This window comes from Carettochelys insculpta, chromosome 12 (genome assembly GCF_033958435.1).
Source record: "Carettochelys insculpta isolate YL-2023 chromosome 12, ASM3395843v1, whole genome shotgun sequence".
Lineage (NCBI taxonomy): Eukaryota > Metazoa > Chordata > Testudines > Carettochelyidae > Carettochelys > Carettochelys insculpta.
This window is the reverse complement of record NC_134148.1, coordinates 5,235,549-5,260,814: the sequence shown is the minus strand read 5'-3', so window position 1 is coordinate 5,260,814 and position 25,266 is coordinate 5,235,549. Positions and strand designations below refer to the sequence as shown.

The 25,266-nt window shown below is 48.0% G+C and overlaps 1 protein-coding gene across 6 annotated transcripts; it reads left to right on the top strand.

The window, feature by feature from the left end:
* The first annotated feature begins 70 nt into the window (after positions 1 to 70).
* Positions 71 to 25,200, top strand: CLK3 (CDC like kinase 3). Of its 6 annotated transcripts, none has more exons than XM_075006613.1 (13): positions 74 to 702; positions 7,263 to 7,411; positions 11,674 to 11,887; positions 14,057 to 14,150; positions 14,415 to 14,481; positions 17,437 to 17,556; positions 18,248 to 18,414; positions 18,969 to 19,063; positions 19,397 to 19,526; positions 20,459 to 20,541; positions 20,827 to 20,906; positions 21,682 to 21,772; positions 24,801 to 25,200. In XM_075006613.1, the coding sequence occupies exons 2-13, from the start codon at positions 7,263 to 7,265 to the stop codon at positions 24,984 to 24,986; spliced, it is 1,476 nt and encodes a 491-aa protein (XP_074862714.1). In that variant the 5' UTR covers positions 74 to 702; the 3' UTR covers positions 24,987 to 25,200. The 6 variants fall into 6 exon arrangements, with proteins under 6 accessions (XP_074862716.1, XP_074862714.1, XP_074862712.1 ...); XM_075006611.1 differs by having other exon boundaries at positions 75 to 712; XM_075006614.1 differs by having other exon boundaries at positions 76 to 712; positions 17,440 to 17,556.
* The last annotated feature ends 66 nt before the right edge of the window (positions 25,201 to 25,266 follow it).

Here is a 25,266-nt window from a genome sequence, read left to right as displayed (position 1 = left end):
ATAGGCTGAAGTTACTCAGGGGCTCTCTCTAAGATGCGCCACTCTGCAGCAGCATTCCCTCTAATTTTTCCCATCTGTGGGCGGAATAATTTTTGTTCTGTATGCCAAGGGCATGCGGGGATGTGCACCACCAATAGAAACACAGGCTGCCGGCTGTGGGTGCTGTGCTAATCAGCTGGGCAGTGCCTGAATCTCTTCTGTGTGGTTGCCTAAGCACTAAGCTTACAGGGACCCGGACCCTGCAGCCAAGCTGGGCCAGGGTGGTGCACGGCAAAACCTACAGGCTTGCAGCCGGAGCAAGGCCAGTGCAGTGCCCCAGCGGCCAGGGAGCCTGCCACGCACTCTGTGCCCGTGAAAGTCCTTCACGCCTCCTGGCAACCAAGGAAATCAAACGCCACACCCCGGGGGCGCGGTGCAGAGGCTCTGCCAGTCGCCACATGCCACGAGAACAAGGCTGGGGGAGCAGAAGAGTCCTCCACGAGCGTAGAGCGGGTGGCTAGAGTGACCGGGAGCACAGGAAGGGCCCGGAGGAGCCGCTCTTGTCGGCGCGTCGGGTTGTCAGCAGGAAGGCGCTGCGCGCGCAACTCCTGCCGTGGTTGGCGGAGGCCGCTGCGGGGTACTCGCTCGCGCTGCCGGTCCAGCCGGAAGCGGAAGCAGCCGGCGCAGGGGCCGAGCGGCCCAGCCGAGCGCAGCGCTGAGGGGGTGAGGGACGGTGAGTGCGGGGCGTCCGGCCGCGAGAGCCTCCGGGCCGGGCCGGGCGGGGCGAGCGGAGCCCACAACATCCGGGAACTCGGAGAGGGGGAGGGGAGAGACCCGGATGGGGCACGGGACGGGCCTGAGGGGCGAGACGCGCTTCTCCGGCGCCAGGTCTGAGCTCTTCCCTTCGCCGCCTCGGGGGCGCCCCGCCTCAGCCCCCGCCCCGTTAGCCTCCAGAGTCCCGCGACCCCCCCCCACCCCGGGCGCTCTGTACCCGGCCCCCGACCTTGCTCCCTCGCCTCTGGGGCGGCCCCCCAAAACTCCGAGGGTCCCGAGGCCGCCCCCTGCTCTGCTCCCCACGGGGCCTCTGCTTTCGGGGCGCCCCTGCCCTGCTCACTCCCGCCTCTGGGGTGGCACATCAAGGCCCAAGGGTCCTGGGGCGATTTCCTAATCTCCCCCTCGCTCTGGGGCAGGCGCCTGCTCTCGGGACGCCTTCCAGACTTGCTCCCCCGCCTCTGGGGCGCCCCTCCCCCGCGTACTCCCGAGTGTCCCTTCTGTGCCTCTGGGCCTGTTTTGCTCACGGTGCATATCACGTGTCGCTGACACTAATTCCTCTGCTGAGCCTACTTGTTCCTGTGAGATGGGAGGGGTTTGAAATTTGCGGCACTTTTCACAGCTGAGCCCTGGTTTTGGGCACTGTGCCGAGGAATATGTAGAAATAATAGAATTCGGTTGGGGGAGACGGTAAGATTTTAATTTTGGATGAGCCGGTATGTCTCCTTAGAGTGTTTATTTCTGGCCTTTCATGAAGAATGCAAACAAACCAAAGGCCTTTCTTCTGCAGCTTTCAAAGCATGATCGAGTGCGCGTTTTTGTAGGCCTACTGCATGGAGGAACACTGCTTCCTAAAAATATGGACTGTTTCTTGTTTAGTGGGATTACTACCTGACTGGGTTCTGTAAAAGCACAAACAGAAAAACCGTTGTCACAGAGTTGTTCGGAGAAATTTTTTGCCCTTGTCTACCAAGATTGGCAGAATGAGAAGTGGATTAACATACTGGGGAATGACGGTGGATGAAAGGAGGGGAAATGTTCATCTCTGGTCATAGAGGCTGAACACAGTTTGTGGACTTTAGTTTAGTCTCTTAATCACAAAGCTGGCACTTGCCTGGTGAGAAGTAGTTATCTGTGATGTTCTCAAGCTGCCATTTTCACTGTCAGAGGAACAGAGCTCATGCTTCTAGTAAAAGCTTATGTAGACATGAGGTTACCATTATGAGATGGTAGGAGAAAATACTGGTATCCCTGGTTAAGGCTTTTTTCTACCTCAGAAGAGTAGGACTCATCTTGCTTCATACCGAAGGTGGAGATAAAATAGAAATAAGGCAATAGAATAGATCTAGAAAAACCATACAAGGTGAGGGAGAAACCAGGAATGACTGCTTTGTTCTTTTCAGGGGCACTTGTTAAAAGATAAGGTTTTAAAAAAAAAAATGATTTCTTTAACTAGACCTGAGTCAAAACCTGCCAGGCTTTCCACATTTGTACTTTTGCATGTCTTTGCAAAGAAAATGCACTTAATTTTCTTTTCTATCTCCTGTGAATTAGTCTAGTTCTGCAGTGTTTAGAGTTGACAATACTGCAAGGGTTACGGGGTGGGTAAAAAAATCAATTAGCTTTAATTTTTTTAAATTCTTTTTAATTAAATCAGATTTTATTCAAAATAATTTTCTTTTACAAATTTTGAAAATTAAAGTAGAAATTTTTACCCATTAGTAAGGCTGAAATTTGTTATCTATTAAAATCATGTCAATAAATCCAAAATGCTGCAGTGAATTCTCAGATTTTAATGCATCAAATGGTGCTACGTTTTAATTATAAACTGAATCAGAAGGAAAGCACAGAAATTAAGAATATAAGTAAAAGTATGTTAAGATGCATTATTGTCTAAATACAGTAAACTCTTCCATAGCTGTCAATCTTGGGAGATTGCTGGATGTTCATGTACTCTGGATAATAGAGAGGTGTACCTAGCAATGCATAACGCTAAAGAAAAACAAGATTAGATATTAACAAACAAAAATGTATGCAGAGTACTTTCTTTACCAACAACAGTAGACTGTAAACTTATTTGCTGTATTTATTTTACTTTCACTCTACTGTACTTATATAAGGTAACAAATTTACTTATGGTTAAAATGCTGGTTATTTGAGAATTCTGGATGTGAGAATGCTGGTTAAGACAGTGTGTACTGTAAAGGTAAATCCCCTTGGTTAGCAAAAAGTAATGTTGTCTTTATGCTAAATTTCATACTTAGTTGCAAATCAGCTCATCTTCATAATTATACCAGTTGATGTAATTAACCTTTATTTAGCAAAATAACTAAAAGCTAGAAGTGCAAAACAAGATTAAAATTGATGACTTAAATCACTTTGGCTAAATCTACCTACCCATAGGGTTTAAATCCAAATACATGGTGTCAAGGCTGATCCCTACTCTGAGTACAAAAAGTGGGGGGTTGCAAGAGACCATAAAAATACCTTCCCTCTATAGGCTTATACTTAAAAACTTCCCAAGATCACAGATTCCCTAACCCTGGGAAGTAGCTGCCACCACCCAAGTGAGAAAAAACCTTTAAAACTCTCCCTGTGGGATAACCCCAAGCTCTTAAAACCTCTCCCTTAGGAAAGAGCTTGAAACAAAGAGGAAGAAATTAAGCTGCTATCTGATAGCTGACCTTTATCTGAGGTGTACATATACACTGACGCTTCCCAAGTACACAGGGATTAAAACATTACCTTAAAGAAAAAGTGATTTATTAATAAAACAAAACATAAAGTATACCAATGAAGTGATAAAGCATACTTGGCTGGTAGGTGTTACAATGCAGCAGGAAAAAAAAGGTAGCTAAAAGCACAAAGAATTGTTTCTCTAGAATTCAGTTTAGAAGTTACAGTATATGGTGCATGGGGATACATCAGCCAGCCTGAAAAGTCCCACACCAAATAACCAGATTGCAGCTGACTAAATGTTTCCTTTCTACTTACATATCTGTATGTCCAAGTCATGTTGTAGTCTGTATATTTACTGGATTTGTTAAGCCTGTTCAGAATGAAACATGTTGGTCTCTCTGCTTGGGCCAGATGAGGGAAGGGACCCCTCAACAGGTAACTGTTTCAGTTCCAAAGATCCCCCCCCCTTCCCCTCAGCTCACCTGGCTGATTGCCAACAGAGAACCCCCTCTCTCTGGGTTTAACCCTTTACAGGCATTCATTCATAACACATGGTTTCGCTGGAATTTTTCTTTAGAACAAATAAAGATACAAAAAATGGAAATGGTTGATCTTGCTTTTTTAAAACTTTGGTCCTAAATTCATCTGATGGTGGTCTCTTACGAGGCTGGTGGTTGTTGCAGTTCTTAGCGTAATAGTGAGTTAATTTAGTTATTCACTTAAAAGAAGATGGGGCCCATGTCTGCTAAACTATTCAAACTGACCTCAGATGCTCTGTGATCTTAGAGCAAGCATGTATCCAGGCCGAGCTAGAGTAGCCTTCACAGTACGCTCTGACATGAAGTGCCACCAAGGCTTTTTTTGAGCAGCTGGGATGTCATTGTGCAGTTTGTTCAGGCCTCTTTCTGAAGCGGTGTAAGAGCTGCTATGACTGCTTTATGCCACCAGAGGACTTCCTTAAGCCGAGGAATCTTCCTGAGGCCATGTAAACCAGGATTTATGGCTGCTTTGCAACACTGGGGCAGGGCAAAGCAATGACAGAAGATGCTGAATAATCAACCTCTACTCTGGCCACTACATTCTTAAATCTCAGTTGTGCTTCTAATACCCATGTGGAAGATTCCCTAATAGTAACAGTTGAGATCTGTTTTTTCTGCAGATGAGGACTCCAGGCCACTATAAATTGAGCTAAGCATGTCATTTTGCATTTCAGTGAAAAGGTCTTCAGGGTTACAGATTTTTTTTTTTTTTTAAACCCACACTATGTTAACACAGAGTGGCTTCTGTGATCAGGAAGTGAAAGATTTTATCTCTGGTTACAGATACTCAGCTGTCCAAGTCCCTTTTGTGTCAGATTATTTAGGCATCATTTTTAACAGAGCAGCAGTGCTTTTGTTTTCTTTAATTTGGTTTTTTAAAAGTTAAAATAGCAGCAAGTCCCATGTTTATTCCTGTGACTCCCTGCCAATTTCTGCCATTATGCAATCACACTTGCTGTTTAGGAGTGTATTCTCTTCCTTTTTGCTTTTGTGAAAGACCGTGTGAAACAGGGTAAACTTAACTGGTGTGCCTGGGAAACTAAACAGATTACACAATTTCTTACAAAACAAACAAGCTGGAAAAAATTAAAGGAAAAGATTTGCCTAAGCTCTTTTGGTTACAGTAATTTTAAGTGTTTGTAGCAAAAGAGGGTGTAAAACTTTTGGGAAAAGGGTGAATTTTCGTTGATAGTGTTACTGATGTTTTTGGGTTTGATTACTTGCGCAGCTTGCATTGCAAAGTTTTTTTTTTTAAAAACTATAACTTACTGATATTGTTGGTGATAGTTTTTATGACATTTTTCTGCCAAGTCTTCAAGTGTCATTGCTCAGTGAGGGAGGGAGAAACAGTAACAGGGAACTTGGAAATGGCAGAGATGCTTAATGACTTCTTTGTTTCAGTCTTCGCTGAGAAGTCTGATGAAGGAATGCCCAACATTGTGAGTGCAAGTGGGAAAGGGGTAGGGTTAGAAGTTGAAATAAAAGAACAAGTTAAAAATCACTTAGAAAAATTAGATGTCTGGAAGTCACCAGGACCTGATGATATGCATCCTAGAATACTCAAGGAGCTGATAGAGGAGGTATCTGAGACTTTATCTATCATCTTTGGAAAATCACAGGAGACAAGAGAGATTCCAGAAGACTGGAAGAGGGCAAATATAGTGCCCATCTATAAAAAGGGGAATAACAGTAACCCAGGAAACTACAGGCCAGTCAGCTTAACTTCAGTGCCAGGAAAAATAACGGAACAGGTTGTTAAAGAAATCCATGTGCAAGCACTTGTAAGGTGGTAAGGTGATAGGGAACAGCCAGCATGGATTTGTAAAGAACAAATCATGTCAAACTAATCTGATAGCTTTCTTTGATAGGATAACGAGCCTTGTGGGTAGGGGAGAAGCGGTAGATGTGGTATACCTAGACTTTAGTAAAGCATTTGATACGGTCTCGTATGATATTCTTTTAAAAAAACTACAAATTTAGATACAATTACAATACAATTGCAAATACAATTTAGATGAGGCTACTATAAGGTGGGTGCATAACTGGCTGGATAACCGTACACAGAGAGTAGTTCTTAATGGTTCTCAATCCTGCTGGAAAAGTATAACAAGTGGGGTTCCACAGTGGTCTGTGTTAGGACCGGTTCTGTTCAATATCTTCATCAACGATTTAGATATTGGCACAGAAAGTACGCTTATTAAGTTTGCAGATGATACCAAGTTGGGAGGGGTTGCAACTGCTTTGGAGGATAGGGTCATAATTCAAAATGATCTGGATAAATTGGAGAAATGGTCTGAGGGAAACAGGATGAAGTTTAATAAGGACAAATGCAAAGTGCTCCACTTGGGAAGGAACAATCAGTTTCACACATACAGAATGGGGAGAGGCTGTCTAGGAATGACTACAGCCGAAAGAGATCTAGGGGTTATAGTGGACCACAAGTTAAATATGAGTCGACAGTGTGATGCTGTTGCAAAAAAAGCAAACGTGATTCTGGGATGCATTAACAGGTGTGTTTGTGAACAAGACACGAGAAGTCATTCTTCCGCTCTACTCTGTGCTGGTTAGGCCTCAGCTGGAGTATTGTGTCCAGTTCTGGGCACCGCAGTTCAAGAAAGATGTGGAGAAATTAGAGAGGGTCCAGAAAAGAGCTACAGGAAAGATTAAAGTTCTAGAGAATGTGACCTATGAAGAAAGGCTAAAAGAATTGGGCTTGTTTAGTTTGGAAAAGAGAAGATTGAGGGGAGACATGATAGCGGTTTTCAGGTATCTAAAAGGGTGTCATAAGGAGGAAGGAGAAAACTTGTTCTTCTTGGCCTCTGAGGATAGAACAAGAGGCAATGGGCTTAAACTGCAGCAAGGGAGGTTTAGGGTGGACATTAGGAAAAAGTTCCTAACTGTCAGGGTGGTCAAACAGTGGAATAAATCGCCAAGGGAGGTTGTGGAATCTCTGTCGCTGGTGATATTCAAGAACAGGTTAGATAGATGTCTCAGGGATGGTTTAGACAGTACTTGGTCCTGCCATGAGTGCAGGGGGTTGGACTCGATGGCCTCTCAAGGTCCCTTCCAGTCCTAGTATTTTATGGTAAGTGTGGTTTCTTTTTTCATGGCTGTTTGCTTAGTATGCAGTGAGATGTATGAGGCTTTGATAAAATGTGATCGGTTAGTTCCAGGGGTGATGGAGCTCCTGAACTCTGTGTAGAAGTTGGTGGGGACCTAGGTGTGAGCAGCAGAAATGTTTGCCCATAGAGTACATGAAATTTTTTACTCAAAGTGCCTTTCTTATATTCCTAGATGCATCACTGTAAGCGATATCAATCCCCTGAGCAGGAAACCTATATGAGTCACAAATGGAAGAGGAGGCGGTCTCACAGCAGAGAATATGAAGGAAGACTGCGATACCAGCCTCACAGGGATCTTCCGAGGAGATCACGGTCTAGAAGGTGAGAGATGGCTTAAGTGGAAGCTCAGATTCTCCTCTAAGCGACTGTTCTGGAATGGGTGGGTATATATGGCTGGGTGACACATTCTATAATGTACTCATCTTTGAGTCTAATCAGGTTTCAGGTATAGAATTGAGTGGCGACAACATTTATTTCCTGATCGTGGCTAATAGTTTCAGCATTGTGCATTCCTGATAGAGAAGTATATCTTTGACTCCATGCCTGAGCAAAACTTGTGGCTAAAATAGCGAGGCTACATCTACATCTGATCTGTGGAGCAGAGAGTGGTGCACTTGTGATTGATTTGGCAGGTCTGATGAAGACCTGCCAAACTGACCACAAATTGCTTTCCATTTGACCCCCAGTACCTTACCTTGGATGAGAAGACTAAGATAAGTTGATGGGGAAAATGTCTCCCATCCATCCTAGGTCGGGTGGGTGCCACAGGTAATCACGTTAAGATTCGTCCACTCCAGATACATTAGGTCAACTTGCTGTGATAGTGTGGGTGTAGCCTGGGATACTGTAAGTATTGATGAAGGAGAATTCTCTTCCCTGAAGTCAGTGTTTCTCAGTACTGATATCAAAGCGTGCATTAAACCTTTAATGTCAAACCAAATTCTTCTGAAATTTCTGCCCAGATTTAATAAAAAGTCTTGTGGCACCTTATAGACTAACAGATAGTTTGGAGCATTAGCTTATGCTCCAAAATATGTTAGTCTATAAGGTGCCACAAGACTTCTTGCTGTTCTCGAAGCTACAGACTAACACGGCTGCCTCTCTGATACTTGCCCAGATTTAGTTATTGAATAAAGCAAAAGTGTTACCCTCATCACAGGGATTTCTAAAAAGAGCTCTTTTTAATTCAGCTACATGTGTGACTTCCTGATTTGACCTTGCTTCAATTCCAGCCTTGTTCAAAGCCATTCATTAGAACAAACCAAAAATAACGCATAGGTGCAAATATAAATATCATAGCCACTCAGCATCTGTGTCAGGGAATGGTGGGACTAGGAACTGACGTTTGCCGGTAGTGCGGTGTGCATGTGAAACAGGATAGCTAGCACAGTAAGCATTGCAGTCACAAGCTCACCCTTAAATTCTTTCACCTCCCTGTTGTTGATGTTTAATGTTTTGTTGGGAATCTTGATGTGAAGATTTGAGGACTTCAGTAGCTCAGCCGGAGGGCCTACTAGACAGGACTAGGTGGGTGAGATTCTGTGGCCTGCAATATGCCAGAGGTCGGACTAGATTAGTGTGATGTTCCCTTTTTACCTTAATTCTAGGATCCCGAGATCTGTATTTCAGTTTCAAGCAAGGTCATAAGTGACCATCTTTTTGGCAGTCTGTGTTAAATGAATTGGTCTTGGTCCAGCATCTAGTGAATCAAATGAAATCACTGTCCTGCTTGGCAAGAATTGGCCCCTGTGTTAGCAGAGGTTGGGGAGAAGAAAACTGATATTTGACAAACTGGAATATTATCAGCCTCCAAAATTATGATTCAAGATTGGATTGGTTGCTGTTACGTAAACATCTCATGGCTTCAACTTGTAGTTGGCTGCACACCAAAAATGCCCTGTATAAAGTAAACTGCAGACAACCTTAAAGCATAGGACACACTCACCGTGACCTTTTCTTTTGAACTGCAAACTTTCCTTCCTAGACACTGACTTGTCATTGAGTATCACACCCCGTGACCGTATGGGAAATCTTAGGAATTCTGGCTGATATGAGATAGTTCTGTCATGAAATGCCTCCGTGTAGGTACGGAAGCAAATGTGCTGACAGCACTATAGTGTATGTTTCCTGGACCTAATGAATGGAGTTGCTAGTGTTCGTGATTGTGCTCTAACCTGCCAATGAGCGTGCCGGAGCAGGAAAACCAGTTTGACCAAATTTCTGTTTCAGGGTTGATGATGTGGAGAGTGCAGAGTCATCACCAGTAGAACGAAGAAACCCGGGTGTTGGTTGGGAGCATAAAACTAAGGATTCAGACGGGAGAACCAGAAAGGGGAAGAGACCAGCTTGCTTTTGTAGTGAGGGTAGGGGACAGCAGGTATTTGGACCATGTCGTTTCCTCTGCCAAGCGGGGTGTCAGACATAAGATTTTCGTCTGGGGTCTGTGCGTAGAGCCTGGGACGGAGTCTGAACTCTGCCCAGTCCTAGCAAACTAAGGAAAAGTGGGTGTCCTTATGGATGGGGGTGGGGGAGCACATTGAAATTGTTCAGTTAGGGCAAACTGTAAAGAATGGGACAGGCAGTCCCCAAAATTGGTGGCTATTGTGATGTTCAGATTTACAAATCACAACGAAGTAACTTCCTCAATGCCTTACTATTTACCCAGAAGCCAAAAGTGCAGTTCTCTTAAAGCAACCCAGCCTTGGGGTCCCACACAGACAGACAGGTCAAATTATGAGGAGGATTCCTGAAAATCTTGTTGACTATATAGAACATTGTGCCATTCCCAAAGGATCAGCCAGGTTACCTCCCAGGTTAATGAATATTTCAGATTGTACCCACATAGTTGCTTACAAACAGTTCTTATCAATTAAGTTAAAACTTATTAAAAAGGAGAGAGCATTGGTTAAAAGATTATTTTATATACAGGCATGAATAGAGTTGTCAGGCCAGTTTGATAGGCAAGCTGTTACGCTTCCAAATTGCAAAGAGACCTTTCCAGAATCAGTTCATCAGGTTCTGTTTCGGTGTCCAAATATTCAGTATTGGGGCAGTCTAGATGGGACTGGAGACCTCAGTATTTGGTCTCAGACTTCTCAGTGAACAGATCAGGTCCCAAGAGTTTTTATCAAAATATTTTACAGCCTTTTGACAGCACCAGTCCTTGGACGAACAGTAGGTTTTTGAAGTAATTTTCTGTTTTCTCACAGGCCTTATGTTAATCATATTGCTAATTACTGATCTCGTCTTACATAGGTGATTTGATACATACATCAAAGACAAATCTAGACCGTGATATCACTATTTACAGTTTATTTAAATATTAATATCTCCTTTTGGCTTCTGACTTAACAGCATACAGTTACAGGAGCTGTTTGGTTACATTCGCCCAGTATGTACGTAAACACACACAAATACAAACCTATCAGTGTGTCTCTAAAGGGTGAATCTGGGTCAGTTAGCTTACAAGCGGCTTAACCATTTCTGGCCCCGTATCCCAGAGGGATTCGCTGTTTGGATCACAGTAGTCTGGTGTAGGAGAAGCTCGACCAGGTTTGTGGAACCCCTCTCTTTTTGTATAGTAGTAACAACATTGTGACGGGGCTAGTTAAAAACGCAAGCACTTGGCACTAAAGTTGAGGTTTCAGGCTCACAAATAATTGTGGAAGACACATTTGTAGCTGCTAAATGTGGAAGGTCTCGCATCCTTTGGCAATTAATGTAAGTATCTGTTTGTTATAAATTGGCCTAACGTTTACCCTAAACATTGTATAACTTTATGCAATGTTGTATCTGTGTCAGCCCAGAGTCAAGGTAGGTGAGAGATATCTTTTGTTGGGCCAGCTTCTGTTAATAAGAGATGGGCTTTCAAGCCACACTGAAATCTGCCAGTACAAGTTTGGCGGTATTGACCAGTCATCAGTCTCTGTAGTCAGTCCCTGGTTTCTGAATGGTCTGTTTGGTCCACAGAGGTAATCCCTTCTGGTTAAAATGTACAGCAATACGGTGGGTGCTGCTTTGTAATCAAATGGTGGATGCTAGTGTCTCAAGCTGTCAGTGAGAGGAAGCATGGTGTGGAGGTGAAGGCAGTCATGAAGTTAAATTCCCATTGCGCTCCCTTGGATTACCAGGATTTGTCAGGCTGGACAAATCACATAGTCTCTCTGGTATTCTCCATCTTCTTAAAAACAAAACAAACAAAAAACCCTTTTCCTACTTCATCCAGGATGTATGAGTGTCTTTCTCTCATGGTATTGATGAGATGCATGAGTTTGTAGGGAGAATGTAGTCCTTGTCAGTTCTAAAACCTGCACATTGTGCCTTCTTTCCGATAAAGGAGCGAATACCACATGGTTTCTGACATCCCATCCTTTTGGCCAAAAAGTCCTGTGATACGCTGCAAACTCCCAGGTCAGCATTCAGTTCAGAACGAGATCTGTTACCGTTGTGCCTTCGGCAGGGCAGTGAGGAACAAACGCACCCGCAGTCAAGCTGCCTCTGTGAGCAGCAGTGCTTTCTTTTGTGTGTGCTGTGGTGTGGTCTGCGTTCCCAAGTTTGTGAGTGGGTTCTTGTTTGTAATGCAGCCATGAGAGGATACCTTACCAAAGGCGGTACAGAGACAGACGAGAGAGCGATAACTACAGATTTGAAGACCGAAGCCCTTCTTTCGGAGAGGATTATTACTCTGCCCGTTCGCATCACTGCCGGAGATCCCGGGAGAGAGAGTACCACCGAACAAGGAAGCACCAGCATCGCTGCCGGAAACGCAGGACCAGGTCTTGTAGCAGTGCCTCCTCGGTGAGTAGCATCCAGATGAGTTCGGGAGTGTTCATGTTCTAACTTTTTACTTTCTGTAGCTCTGACGACACTGGGTGAGTACCTCTAATCCCTCTTCTGTTTTGTTCTTGGTTGTGTTCCACTTCACGGTGTCTTTAAGCTGGAAGCATTGATAGTTGTTGATGTTTTGACAGACCATTCCTAGCACCTGGAAATAAAGCCTAGCTTTCCAAGGCAAGGGTTGGTCTGGGGCAGTGCAGGCAAACCAGGTGGAGTGATTGCCTGCACCGTTACAAGGGGAAGTCCTGGGGTCAGGCCTGCATTGTTGCAGCATCCGCCGTTCTTGTGTGTCCTCCTGTTGTATTTGCTTGACTATTCCACTTCTACTGCATATTGAAACTTCTGCCTGAGTTGATACTGACAGCATAAGGTACTTCAGTGCAGACAGCTTTGTTTAACTGTGGCAGAATCTCATGCCCCTTAGGATGAGTCAGCTGTGTCAAACGCGTTCGTCAGACCTATTAGCACCGTGGCACCCCTTCCCCACAGTACTGGGGAGAAGTCTCCTGCCTGGGAGGGCAGCCCAGATTGTTGCCACAAGTTTCCTTGGACCGGGGTCTGTTTGAGAATATCACTTTTCTCGCTCTGACTGGAATGAACTACAACCTCCCTCTTCTAGTTACGAGATGGTTGATAGTCGGGTGGCAAAGTGGGGTTGTGTGAGGTGCTCAACCAAATGTTCTAACTTTACCGCCTCTGTCATACCCTAGTAAATACTTGTTACTATTCACAGTATTCACGTTTGTTGCTTTTATATAGTGTAAACAAAACGATTGATTCCTCACCCCTGTGGTTACACTGAAGTCTTACGTGGTTTGGAATGCTTAAAGGCCCATCAATTTTTTTCTCCCTTTTTTTCTAACTGATTTTATGAGTTTTAACGTCAAGCTTAAACAATTGAAATGTTCCGATAACAACTGTGTATGTGTGGTGGTAGTATGCAGGTTTTGGTTGTGGTGATCTCTACTCTGTGTCGTGAAACCTCCCAGCTCTCTCAAAGACTCTTGTAACTTTTTCTCCATTTCAGACGATCTCTTAAACTTTGTCTGTAGTTCATTCTTTTCTTGACTCGTTGGGGGAAGGAGCATGGCAGATCACATTATTAGGAAGTGCAGACGTGGAAGTTTAGAGCCCCGTTACCGTATCTCTCACTGTGCAGAATGTAACTCATTTTACACTTTTTTGTTTTGAGGGACTAAAGAAGAAAGTTCAGTGGTTGGACAGAAGAGTTGTTGACTTTGATGGGAGTGTTTCTGCTGGCGGGAAGGAACCTCTAGGAATGTGTGGCTGGTTTTCCAGTAGAAGCTAGTAGCAACGGGCTTCATTGTGAGCTCTTATCTTTAGCAGACCAGGAGCCATGAGCTGTAAGGCTTTCCAGGGACTTGACTTTATCCTGCTCCTAGAATTCTTCCAAGCTTTAAAATCTCTTTGAGGAAGGAGGCCGACACCGGTCCTATATGGGTCCATTCAGGCTTGCAGATGTAGGATCATTTCCGTGATTGTTTCATCAGGATGGGAAGGGCCGAATAGTGTCGGGTCAAGGGTGGGACAGATCCCCTAGGCTAGCTGGAGATGTTTGTTAATAAACCTACAAAGGACAGCGGGACAGACTCTGCAAAGGGGAAACTGCTAGTCTGGCTTCTACTGGACAGCCTGACGAACCTGACTTGTGTCCTCTACCCATCGGCACGCTGGCCACTGGAGAAAGTGACATGACTGGCAAGGCACTCGCTCTTCTCGCGCCATAGAGGAAGCTGCTCCTCTGTGGCAAAACGTAGGGGGGATGCTTGTATGAAGCCAGTGACTGGAGCAACCCAGCTGCTGCTCCCTTCCAGAGAAGAGGGTGGCACTTCCTGCTAAGAGGCAGCTGCATCCGCCACTGTAGCTAATGAGACAGTTCTTTACATACCTGTAGCTGTTTTTTACTTTTCTGTTTTGAAGTCAGTTTGTGTCTTGACGTGTCCCTTGCAATATCCCTATCGTTATATATGCTGTGTGCCTTATGAATCTGGAAAATCCAACCACCGACGCATCGTCGTCTCCATCTTTGAATGACACCTCAATCTGCCAATCGGAACTGCCCGCGGTGTGCGATTGGTCGGATGGCGTTTCGGGGGGCGGTGTGTGCAGAGAAGCCACCAGAGCAGTAAACGCAGCAGGAGCGTGGAAGATGACAAGGAAGGTCACCTGGTGTGCAGAATCGGCGATTGGCTCCAAGAGCGATGTACAGCCACCTTTCGTAAAACTTTACCTCTCTACTTTCTATCCCCGTGTTAGACGAGATCTCTCTTATTGTACTGGAGGGGTCACTAGTGTTTATTGCTTATAAATGGGCTGACCAGTAATTGCCTGAAGCAGACAAATAGACACTTCTGTTTTAAAGAGTGTAGCAATGAAATGCCTTTGTGAGATGTGAATGCTGTGACAGGCAGGACCTCCGGCCCTCTCTGTTCCTGGAGCTCACATTGGCTCTTGTTTTCTCTCCTAGATGAGATTGTCGGCAGCCTCGGCGAAGGCACTTTCGGCAAGGTTGTGGAGTGTGTGGACCATGCCAGGTATGCTGTCCTTGGTCTCCGAGTCACTTATCTGTGATGTAACAGTCAGTTCACAGGTGGCCGGGGTGGATTTGCCCTTTCCTAAGGGGTGGTTTGCTCTCCCCAGCTCGTCCATGTTCAGCATCTGGCACTGGGCCTCTGGTCTGTTGAGTGCCACTCCTGTCCCTTGCAAAAAGTTGCTAGCAAAACGGGTGCGGGGTAAGATGATGCACTTGAGGGGCCTTATTGATTATAACCTGAGAAGATCTTATTCTGCGGCTTTCCGCAGTTCTGTTCGAAGGGGTTGTTCAGCGGTGGTTCGCCTTACTTGGTATTCCCCTCATCCTCTCTTGCTAATAGACAAGAACGTGCAGATCATCGGTTTCCCCACTAGCTGGTACTCTGCTGACTGTGCTTTCTCACTTCTGTGCCCGTCCCTGGTTTGCCAAGGGGGATCTCCACATACGACTGCCTCAGAAACCACTCCGAACTGCATATGTTGGAGGGTGCGGCTTGACCAATGGAAACAAGATGTGTTTCTGTACTACCCGGGGAGACTTATTACAGCTCCGTTACTACTGTGTACAATCTGGTGCCCATTTAGCGTAATGGAGTGCCTGATCGTGCCTTCTGCCAGAATATGAACTTGCAGCCTTTGTCTCTACTGGGGCAGAGTTAAGGCTCTGACGGTGATTTGTGTGAGATTATGGCTCATAGCAGGCGTAAGCACACTTTTTACAGCGGTCCCCGCTTTTTGTTCTTGCAGTTAGCCGTCCCCCCCCCCCCCCCCCAACAGACATTTGTGTTATGTTCATATGAAGGGGAGAAGGAAAAAAAAAACCCTTTTGGTGTATGTAAGAAAATAAGACTATAGAATGTACAAAGGTTATTAATTGGTATAGAACTGTGACTAGCCAGACAGAACAAACATATCCTCTGTACAGGTCACTGTACCCTCCTCTTCTCTTATACTGTCTGCACTGGGGTAGTAAGTAAAATCTGCGACTATCAGGACACGAGCTCTGGCTGCTGCCAGTCTCTGAGGCAGCAATGTAAACTGCAGTGGTGCAAGGACAATGCACGCAGCAGGGGAGAGGGTATTCACGACATAGCTGGAGGCAAAGTCCTACCGCTGTCCCCAGCCAGCTAGTAAAGCAAAAAATTCCCTCTGCTTAACGAGCCCTCCTAACTCCAGCAGTGCCAGGTGGTTCTTTATCTTCCTGTTTCAAGAGCCTGACTCATGGTCCAGCTTGAGGGGGACCAGACAGGAGGACACCGCCTGCTGTTTAAAGAGCCTGGCCCCCGCCCATTTCCCACCCTGCTGGGCAGCTCTTTAAAATTAAACAAACAAACAAATCAACATGATTGCACATTTAAAAAGAAAAAAAAGCCTGGACTCTGAGGAAACTGACGCAAAGGGGCTGTCCTGGTAAAAGCACACACGTATTAACCTCACTCAGCTGCTTCTGCAAAACCTGACTCCCGGAAGACGGAGGTAACCGGGAGGCTGCCAGTGCAGGTCAGCTGAGCCTAGAGAAGCAACAGGGAGGCAGCAGAGGCTCTCGTGTGGGGGTGAGGGGCTGGAAATTATGCTGGCCCTCTGTTGACTGCAGGGCAGGGAGCAGGCAGTGCTGCCCGAGAGAGGCTGTGGGGAGACAATGGAGGGGACCGGAAATGAAGCTGGCTCTCCGATGGCAGAAATCAAGGGGGCAGGGAGGCAGGCTGCTCTGCGCAGGGCAGGTGACTGGAGAGAGGCGGTGGGGGGCGGAGGAGGATCTGATTGTGCTGTGCCCCCCGGTTTGTGCACCCCAGCTTATGGTAAAACATGCAAACTTCTCTCACTTCCCTGGGCCTCTAATAGGGATTGAGCCCTTAGGCCCTATAAGGGGGGCATATGATGCAGGGCATTGTGGTTTTGCCTATTTTTCTAGGGACTATACAAACACACCAGAAAAAAGACAGTCCCTGACCTCAAAGAACATAGTCTGAACCAGGGCTGAAGAGAGCCCAGGACTGGGGGGGAGCACCCTGTCCCTTCCTGAGGTCTGCAGGAGTGGAGTCCCTGCCCTGGGCACTGCGCAATATGGAGTAGAAAAATGCCACTTTAGATCCTTTGGCATGTGAGAGGAGGATGAGGCAGGCAAGGGGTGTGGCCAGCACTGCATCGGGGGTCACTTCCACCTCTCCCATCTTGCAGCTGTCTGGGGAGCTCCTCACTCCTGGGGCGTAAGCTGGCATTTGGATAAGTGCATTAGCCCTCAGCGAGCCTTGGGAGGGGGACCGGAAACCATTTCCACAAAGTGGCTTTAGTTGCCTCTTCTGCCAGCAGCCACCACAGGCCCCCGGCGAGGTGGGAGTGGGGCCCAGCTCTGTGCCCTTGGAGGGGTGGGGCCGAGGTCCAAAGAGGGCAGCATGGCCCAGACCATGGTGCTGCTTCCTCCTGCCCAAAAAAAAAAAAAAGCTGCGCAGAGCAGCACTCCTGTGCGGCCGCCGCAGCCTTTCAAATGCGCCCGGAGATTCGGCTGCTGCCACTGCCGAAGTAGCAGCGTCGGCAGCTGGAGCTCCAGGACAACTGCCCCCTCCTCCTCCCCCCCTGCAACTTCCCCCCATCAGAGGGCCTGAATATGCAGATGAAGCTGGGTGATAGATTCTCCTTGATCCTGACTTTTCCCAGTTTCACACTACAGTAAATTGCAGGGTACGTAACTTACAGCGATGGGCGGCTCTGGCTTGCTCCCACTGCATGGGCCTGAGAACGGATTTGGGGAGGGGCTGAAAAATGGCTGGCATCTCCTACCTTTTCCCAGGAGTTATTGTAGGCATGTTTGCTCATTCCCTGTCCCAGGAGGAACTGGGTAAGGCTCTCAAGAGAACCTGGGAGCTGTTTGTTGTCTAGGGCCCTATACTGACAATTATTTGCTGAGGTAGTCTGACCTCGTCCACCTCTGACCCATTCCTGTGTCATCTTCCCCCCAGCAGAGGTAAATCCCAGGTGGCGCTGAAAATTATTAGAAATGTGGGAAAGTACCGAGAAGCAGCCAGACTGGAAATTAATGTCCTAAAGAAAATTAGAGAGCGAGACAAGGACAACAAATAGTAAGTTTTGGTCTCGCGCAGAAGCGGCCCAGTACCGGCAGCGTGTCTACTGAGAGGAAGGGGGCGCATGCAGGGTCATGTGTGGGACAGATCATAAGAGCATGGAAACTTAATACCAGTCTTCTGTGGCTACCTACAAAATGGTGTCTTCTGAATTGTGACTTTTATTCCTAGGTCGCTGGCTATGTAATCGCCTGCCATTTAAATGTCTGGGGACCGGGGTAGTTTAGCCTTCCTTGTTAATAAGATTAAGTCCTTTAAAGAACCACCTAAATTCCTGGAGGAGATTTGCCAGGATGGGCAGGGAAGGTGCCCCTAGCAGTCTAGCCCTTGCCAGAAGCCGCCAATGGTTCAGTTGAAGATTACCTGTTCCCTTCATTCCCCTTGGGACACCTGGCACTGGCCACTGGGCTGGATGGACCTTTGGTCTGACCCAGCGTGGCCGTTCTTTAAAGTAAAACATTTGCCCCGCCTCCTGTCCCCTACTGTGTAAGAAAATTGTTTTGCTCGCTCTGGACGTCCTTGCCGTCTCGTAATTGAGCTGGTGCATCCCAGGTTGCTTAGGGAGAAGCATGGTGGTGCTGTTGCTGCAAAGTCAATGTGTGTGCGGTAGAATCCTAGCGAAGGGTGGGAACACGGCTTCCTTGGAAGATGGTTACGTGGCGAATAACACTCAATCCATCCTGTCCAGTTTGTGTGTCCTGATGTCTGATTGGTTCAACTTCCATGGCCACATGTGCATCGCCTTTGAGCTTCTGGGCAAGAACACCTTTGAGTTCCTGAAGGAGAACAACTTTCAGCCATATCACCTCCCGCAGATCCGGCACATGGCGTACCAGCTGTGCCACGCCTTGAGGTGTAAGTTACCCAGATTCCTCTGCCCCAGCGAGCTGAGTTCTACTCACCGGCTCCCGTTTTCTTTTCAAAATGTCAGTTTGTTTTTACGCGCACCTGGAGAGTGTCCGGCACTTTCCGCACTCGGAAGAGCTTAAAATGAAGGAAGCGATTCCGAAGCTTTTGCAGAACGGAGAGGGAGGTGAATTGGAGACACGGCTTTCTAGATTCTCCTCAGTTCCCACCCACAAGAGGGGGGAAAAGCCTTGGGAAAGTCACACAGAACTGACTGTATGTGGCGGACGTGCTGGGGTGATTGAAATGTGACTTTAACAGTTAAAACGTGATGATGCAGAGCCACATTCCTTCAAAGAAGGGAGCTTTGCGTAGCTTAACAAACCTGTTTGGTACGCAGCTGCCATGGACCCTGGTGCAACACCTTGCATTCTGATTCAGAGCACTGATCGTGGGGAACACGGGAGCATGTATTGACAAGGCCTGTGTAACAGATACAGATGCGTGGAAGGGTCAGCGCTTGAGTCTTAAACTTTTCTCTTCTCTCTTACACCCGTTTGCAGTTTTACATGACAACCAGCTGACCCACACTGACCTCAAACCTGAAAACATCCTCTTTGTGAATTCCGATTTTGACACCTTGTACAACGAGACCAAGGTAAGTTGGGGCTCTGAGCAAGAGTGGGGAATGATTGAAAACCTCGCGTCTCTTCCTGCAAGAAAAGACTTTCCCTTTTCCCATTCCCTGGTTGAGCGCGAGGGCCAGCACCTTCAGTGGCTTGGATGTGGGAGACAAGGTCAGGAGCTGTGCAGACTGACAGGCCTGAAATAGAATGCAGAATGAAGTGCACATGGCTACCTGGGTGGAAGGCACCACACAAATGCAGCACTTCTCTACTGCATCGCCTGTCATGGGCGTGGAACTCTTCTTAGGCTAGAAGGGTCACACTGGAGCGTCCCAGGCTCCTGCTGACTGTCTCTTGTGTTGCAGAGCTGTGAGGAGAGATCTATTAGGAACACAAGTATCCGCGTGGCTGACTTTGGAAGCGCCACTTTTGACCATGAGCATCATACTACTATTGTCGCTACTCGGCATTACCGCCCGCCAGAGGTGATTCTGGGTGAGTGGAGTTACTCCTCTGTCTCTCCTGTTGGATTTCTGGGGAAGAGGCTGGGGACAAAACCGTTGGGCCAACGGTTGTATGAGGGTAAGAACTGGGCTTCGCAAGAGAGTACTGACTGGAAAGTCTCTGATTCTGGACTGGAGAGTGTTGTTACAAAAAGGAGGGGGGAAAATTCTTCTCCTTCGCCTCTGAAAATGGGACAAGAAGCAATAGGCTTCAATTGCCGCAAGAGAGGTTTAGGTTGGACGTTATGAAAAACTTCCTGCCGGGGAGGTTAATGACAAGAATAAATTGTCTAGGGTGGCTGTGGATCTCAAGCACTGGTGATATGTAAGAACAGGTTAGATAAATATCTGACAGGGATGGTCTAGATGGTGCTTGGTTCCTCCATGAGGGCAGGGGATGGGACTTGATGACCTCGTGAGGTCCCTTCCCGTTTCAGTGTTCTGTGACAATCTGTGCTGGCATATTTAGGCAGAAAGTTAAACCTGCTGCTGCTGTGGGTCTCTTGGGAGTGAAGGTTGGGGTGCGGCTCAGCCAGCACGCCTGGTCTATATCACATCCAAAGCTTGAAGCAAAGATACTCCCACATATGCAAAGCGCTGTCCGTAAATACATGCCCAGACCTTTGGGTGAGAGCTTGGTACATAGGGGATGGCAGAGAGCTGAGAAGCTATGGTGAAGTATCACAGCTGATTTAATCAGAGAAGCACCACTTCAGCACACAGACTGAACAGGAGGCGTTTGTCCTTTCCGGGTCTCTGACTCCCAGAGAGCTGAACAGTCATCTCACCCCAGAAATCCACTGGGCGTGTAGCTGAGTTCTCGGTTTCTCCAGCTGACAAAGGAAGGTAGAAGCCAGTAATAAGGAATTTGTTCTCGCTCCACATTTATCATTGGATACGATCATTTTCCCCCCTCTGTTGCAGAGCTGGGCTGGGCACAGCCATGTGACGTCTGGAGTATTGGCTGCATTCTCTTTGAATATTACCGTGGCTTCACGCTGTTCCAGGTATACTTTCACAAGGCCTTTCTGCCTTCGACTGGTGTAAGCTTTATCCTTCTTTCAAAGCCCAAATCAGCTATGGTACTTTTTGCTCTTAATTTCCATCACACTCGGTAGAAATTAGGGGTCCAAATACAGTCATGGATTTGGACCGATATTTTTCTGGGCACCATGAGGAGACGCTCCTACTAGTCCCTCCTCGGAAGTGCGGGTTTAAATCTCTTCCCGTCGTCTTTGTGTGACAGAGTTTTTCAAAGCTAAGAATATAACCCGGTGGCTCTTTCTCCACAGACGCATGAGAATCGCGAGCATCTTGTAATGATGGAAAAAATCCTTGGGCCAATCCCATCTCACATGATCCACAAAACCCGGTGAGAACCAGCTTCTGAACTTTGAGCAGCTGACTGGTCTCTTGCATCATTCTGGTGAAGGCAGAGCAAGCAGGGGACTGTCTCTGATAGAGGGCCGTGCATCAGAACGCTAGGGGAGTTGTAGCCCTGCATGGAGATCATAAAGTCAAGAGAAGACTTGAAATAAGTTTCATTGAGTAAATGGCTGAGCAGCCTCGAGATAATGGAACCCTAGGTTGTTTTATACCCCTGAAAAGGCTGCAATGTCTGGCTGACATGACACTGAACTTCCACACAAACAGCCCCAAAATCAGAAATTTTGATCAGTTCATGGCAGCACGCTCCGGTGGCTGAGCTGCTGGAATGGGAGTCAGATGACCTGGATTCTCTTCCCTGCTCTCCCATTGACTGCGGGCAAGTCAAGTCCCTTCTCATTGCCTGTTTTTTCCCGTCAGCGAAATGCAAGTGCTATGTCATGGTCTTTGTAAAATCCTCTGGAATCCCGGGGTGAAAAGTGCTGTGGATGGGACTTGTGATGAAACCTGCCTTTATTAGCTGCTAGAAATCTTCCAGCTAGGCTTTAAGGACTCCCTGGCTTGCTGGTCAGGCTGGTAGAATACCCAGCATGTCATTTTCCAAAGTGCTTTGGGAAATGGGTACAGTGTCCTCTGTGTAATGTACTTGAGCCTTAACACCGATGCCTTGTCTCACGGCGAGGCTGCCCGTATCCCATTGGTGGGCTCCTCCCGATTCCTTTAGCAGTTAAGACTCTTGAGTATTTCCTTCTGTTGTACAGGAAACAGAAGTACTTCCACAAGGGGGGCCTGGTGTGGGATGAGAACACATCGGATGGGAGATACGTCCAAGAAAACTGCAAACCGCTGCAGGTATGGCACAGCTCTGATCCCTGGAGAGAGCCTAGGGTGCTCTGCAGTGGGTGCTGGGACTCCTAGCCAATCCGCTGCGTCACCCGGCATGCTGGGGGAGTGACAAAAGCAGGTGACGCTCAGGGGAAATGTGAATGCGGCTCTCAGTGTCGAAACGACGTGGGAGATGGGAGGGTAGCTCGTTCCCTGGATGCAGGGAGCATCTCGGCACAAAAGCAAAACCTTGCCGCGACCGCAGTGACTGTCTGCCCACTGGAACTGTTTCCAGCTGCAGTCGCTTTCCCAGAGCCGACTACCCAGTGCTTTGTGATCGCTTGGGATCCTGTTCCCAAATCCACTGGAGCGGCAGTTGGGAAAGACGTCCCTTTGGGCTAGTGCAGGACCATGCCCTGCAGCGTGTTACAGATGGGCACGTTCCTAGAACTTGGGGAAGGTAGCACAGTCGCCCAGATGGGCTAAGGAGCGGGACGCCTGATCTCCAGCGTCTTCTAGCACGAGCTGAGGCTGCTCTGCACGTCTGAAACGCAGGCCCTGGGTTCTGCGCTCGGTCTGGGGCTGCTTTGCTGTGACCCACGACAGTCTCCTCCAGTGGCTCCAGCATCCCCAGCTGTGCCAGGGGGATGGTGATGATGGAAGTCGCTAGAACAGCCCTTGGCCCTGGTTTAATTTGAGCTGGGCGGGGGCAGGTCTCTGGGCTGCTGGCTGGAAGCAGACTCTGAGCTCCCGCGTGGGGCAGAAGTGCTGGCGCCCCAAGCCTGTTCCCGCTACAGGAAGAGCTGGATTAAGAACAGGGCTTTAGGAGCTGCAGCCCAAAGAGCTGGGCTCAGGGGGACCCCTGCCCCAGAATGGTCTCCAGGCTGCCCGAAGTCCAGATGTCTTTGCAAGGCCCCTTAGCCAGGGCCCTGGGCTGCAGCCACAGATGCCCCCTTACTGTGCCCTCCATGTGCTGCTCTCTCACTGCCTGGGCTGGAGCTGTGAGCATCAGGGAAAATTCCATCCCTGTGCAGCCCTCACCTGGCAGGCTCCACCCCCCACAGCTTCCATTGGCTGCCTCCTCCACCCCCACCACAGGAGGGGCTGTTGCAGGTAAGCCTCCTGCACCCCCATTCCGTGCCCCAAACCCTGTGGCTGCAGCCTGGAGCTTCCACTTCCATCCCAAATGCCTTGTCCTGGCCCCACCCTGTCAGTCCTCAGCCCCACACCCGCCTCCTACCTCTTTCTGAACCCCTCAGTTTTGGCCTGCCCCTGCGCTTAAGGAGCCACACAATCTAGTAGCCCCCAAAGCCTTATCTGGCCCTGACTACAGAGGAGTTGAATTTTTTTCTTCTCTTTTTGCTTGTGTGAGGCCCTTGACTGATATTTCTTTTCCCCTGACAGACCCAGGGTTCCCCAGCTCTGCTATAGAAAGACGGGCTGGTTGCTCTTACTCTGTCATTTTCTGACTAGAAGCTGAGGGCCTGGGTCGGGCTACTTTTACTGTTCTGGGCCAGGAGAGGGAGCTCTCATGTAGCTGCTGCTCCCTGACAAGGCTTGGGGAGAACCACCAATTTATAGGGAATCTGATCTTCCATGCCTGGAAGGCTGAGGGGATGGGGGCCTGGGATCCAGCTTGTGCCCCATTACAGCGCAGAGAAGACCGGGAGTAGAGAAGAGAATTGGCCCTGTAATCGGGGGAGAGGGGGAGTGCAGGAAACATGGATTCTGTGCCCTTGGGCATGTCACTTAGCCTCACTGTGCCCCATGCCTGCTCTGCCCTCCCTTGGGGCACGGGGTGGGATGATAGAGTACAGAGCGATGTGCAGATGCTATGGTTGATAGAGGCACAATACGCACTTTCTGTAGAGCACCACCTCTCCCAAGGGATTTCCCTCTACAGGGGGTAGTATGTAGCTGGAGTGGACACCCTGTGACTTCTCACCAAGTGGAGATGGTTAAGAACATAGGAGCGGCTATACTGGGTCAGACCAAAGGTCCATCCAGCCCAGTAGCCTGTCTGCTGACAGTGGCCCGTGCCAGGTGTGGACTAAAGACAATGGTCAAATGATTTGTCTCCTGCCATCCATCTCCAGCTTCTGACAGACAGAGCCCAGGGACACCATTCCTGCCCCCTGGCTAATAGCCTTTTATGGACCTAACCGCCATGAATTTATCTAGCTCGTCTTTGAACTCTTACAGTCTTAGCCTTCACAGTCGTCTCTGGCGAGGAGTTCCACAGGTTAACTATGCACTGAGTGAAGATGAACTTTCTTTTACACCTGCTACCCAGGTTTACATTTGTCTGATGCTCTACAGGACAAGGCTGTGGGAAAGAGGGCTGGGGCTTCAGGTGTAGTGAGCTCAGGCCGGCTGGGGCTCTCACCTCAACTGAAGTACTACTGGGAGCCAGAAGTTTGGCAGAGAATCACTTGGGGTGTCTCCCCACAGGCACAAATGTTCCAACTAGCCATGCTCATGGCCATTTTGAAGATTACTGATGAGGTGCTGAATATTCAATATTCACTGCCTGGGATAAGAGGATTTCGAAAGGTGGGGGGTCTGTGGAGCCATGCTGAGTGGTGCACTTTCCAAGCGCCATGGCTGGAAGCACCCTAATGCTAATGCGGCACTGAACATTCAATTCGTTAGTAACCTTCGAAATACGGCTGTTGCCAAGAGTTGTGCCCCCTGTAGACCCAGTCTTGAGGTGCTGCTCCTGCTCCTTTTGCTTCCCCCTAAAAAGCAGCGTGGAACTGTTGCCAGGGATGCTTCTCTCCCAAGGGGCTGGGTTAGTTAGTGGAGAAGAGTCACTGCCCCAGGGTTCCTGCAGCCCTCGGTTTGTGTGCTGAAGTCAACCGCTGACCTCTTTGAATGCCCCAGATTTCTTACACCTTCCCTTGGCTTTCTCAGGAGTAGAGAGAGGGGGTCAGCACCTGTCTTAACTGCACCAGTGGTGCCCCCTTTCTGGCTGCAGTGTGTGGAGTCGTGTCTGGCTCTTCCCCTGCTGTTGGTCTGCATTTCCTAAAGCTCCATCTTTGCTGTTCTGTTTCAGACCTACATGCTGTATGACTCGACGGAGCACGTGCAGCTCTTCGACCTCATGAAGAAGATGTTAGAGTTTGATCCTTCCAAGAGGATCACATTCTCTGAAGCTCTGCTGCACCCCTTCTTCAGCAGCCTGTCTCCCGAGGAAAGGGTGCTGTGTAATAGAGCTTCCAACCGGGACCTGAGCAGATGACAGAGGGGCAGGTGGTGATGCCTGCTGGGTTTCAACGTGCTCCTGGCTCAGTGTGACCTCTGCACAAGCAGCCCTCCGGTAGCACAGAGCTACTTCGCAATCTGATACGGACCCTGGGCATGGAAGGCGGTCGGGGGTTGGGGGGGAGCTGTGTTGAAAGCACAGATGTCTCATATTTATATGTTGTAAAGTTAAAATAAAAGTGTTTCTTATTGTTTGATAATTTCCTTGTATGAATGTGCCCAGCTACTTTCTTTTTGCTCCCACCTTGCTAGGTTGT

What these genes read in the sequence shown, in the direction of transcription:
- CLK3 (XM_075006613.1), top strand. Translation starts at nt 7,263, where the DNA reads ATGCATCACTGTAAGCGATATCAATCCCCTGAGCAGGAAACCTATATG. An exon ending in GAGTGTGTGGACCATGCCAG is followed by an intron (nt 14,482 to 17,436) that starts GTATGCTGTCCT and finishes TCTTCCCCCCAG; the next exon opens with CAGAGGTAAATCCCAGGTGG. An exon ending in AAAACTGCAAACCGCTGCAG is followed by an intron (nt 21,773 to 24,800) that starts GTATGGCACAGC and finishes GTTCTGTTTCAG; the next exon opens with ACCTACATGCTGTATGACTC.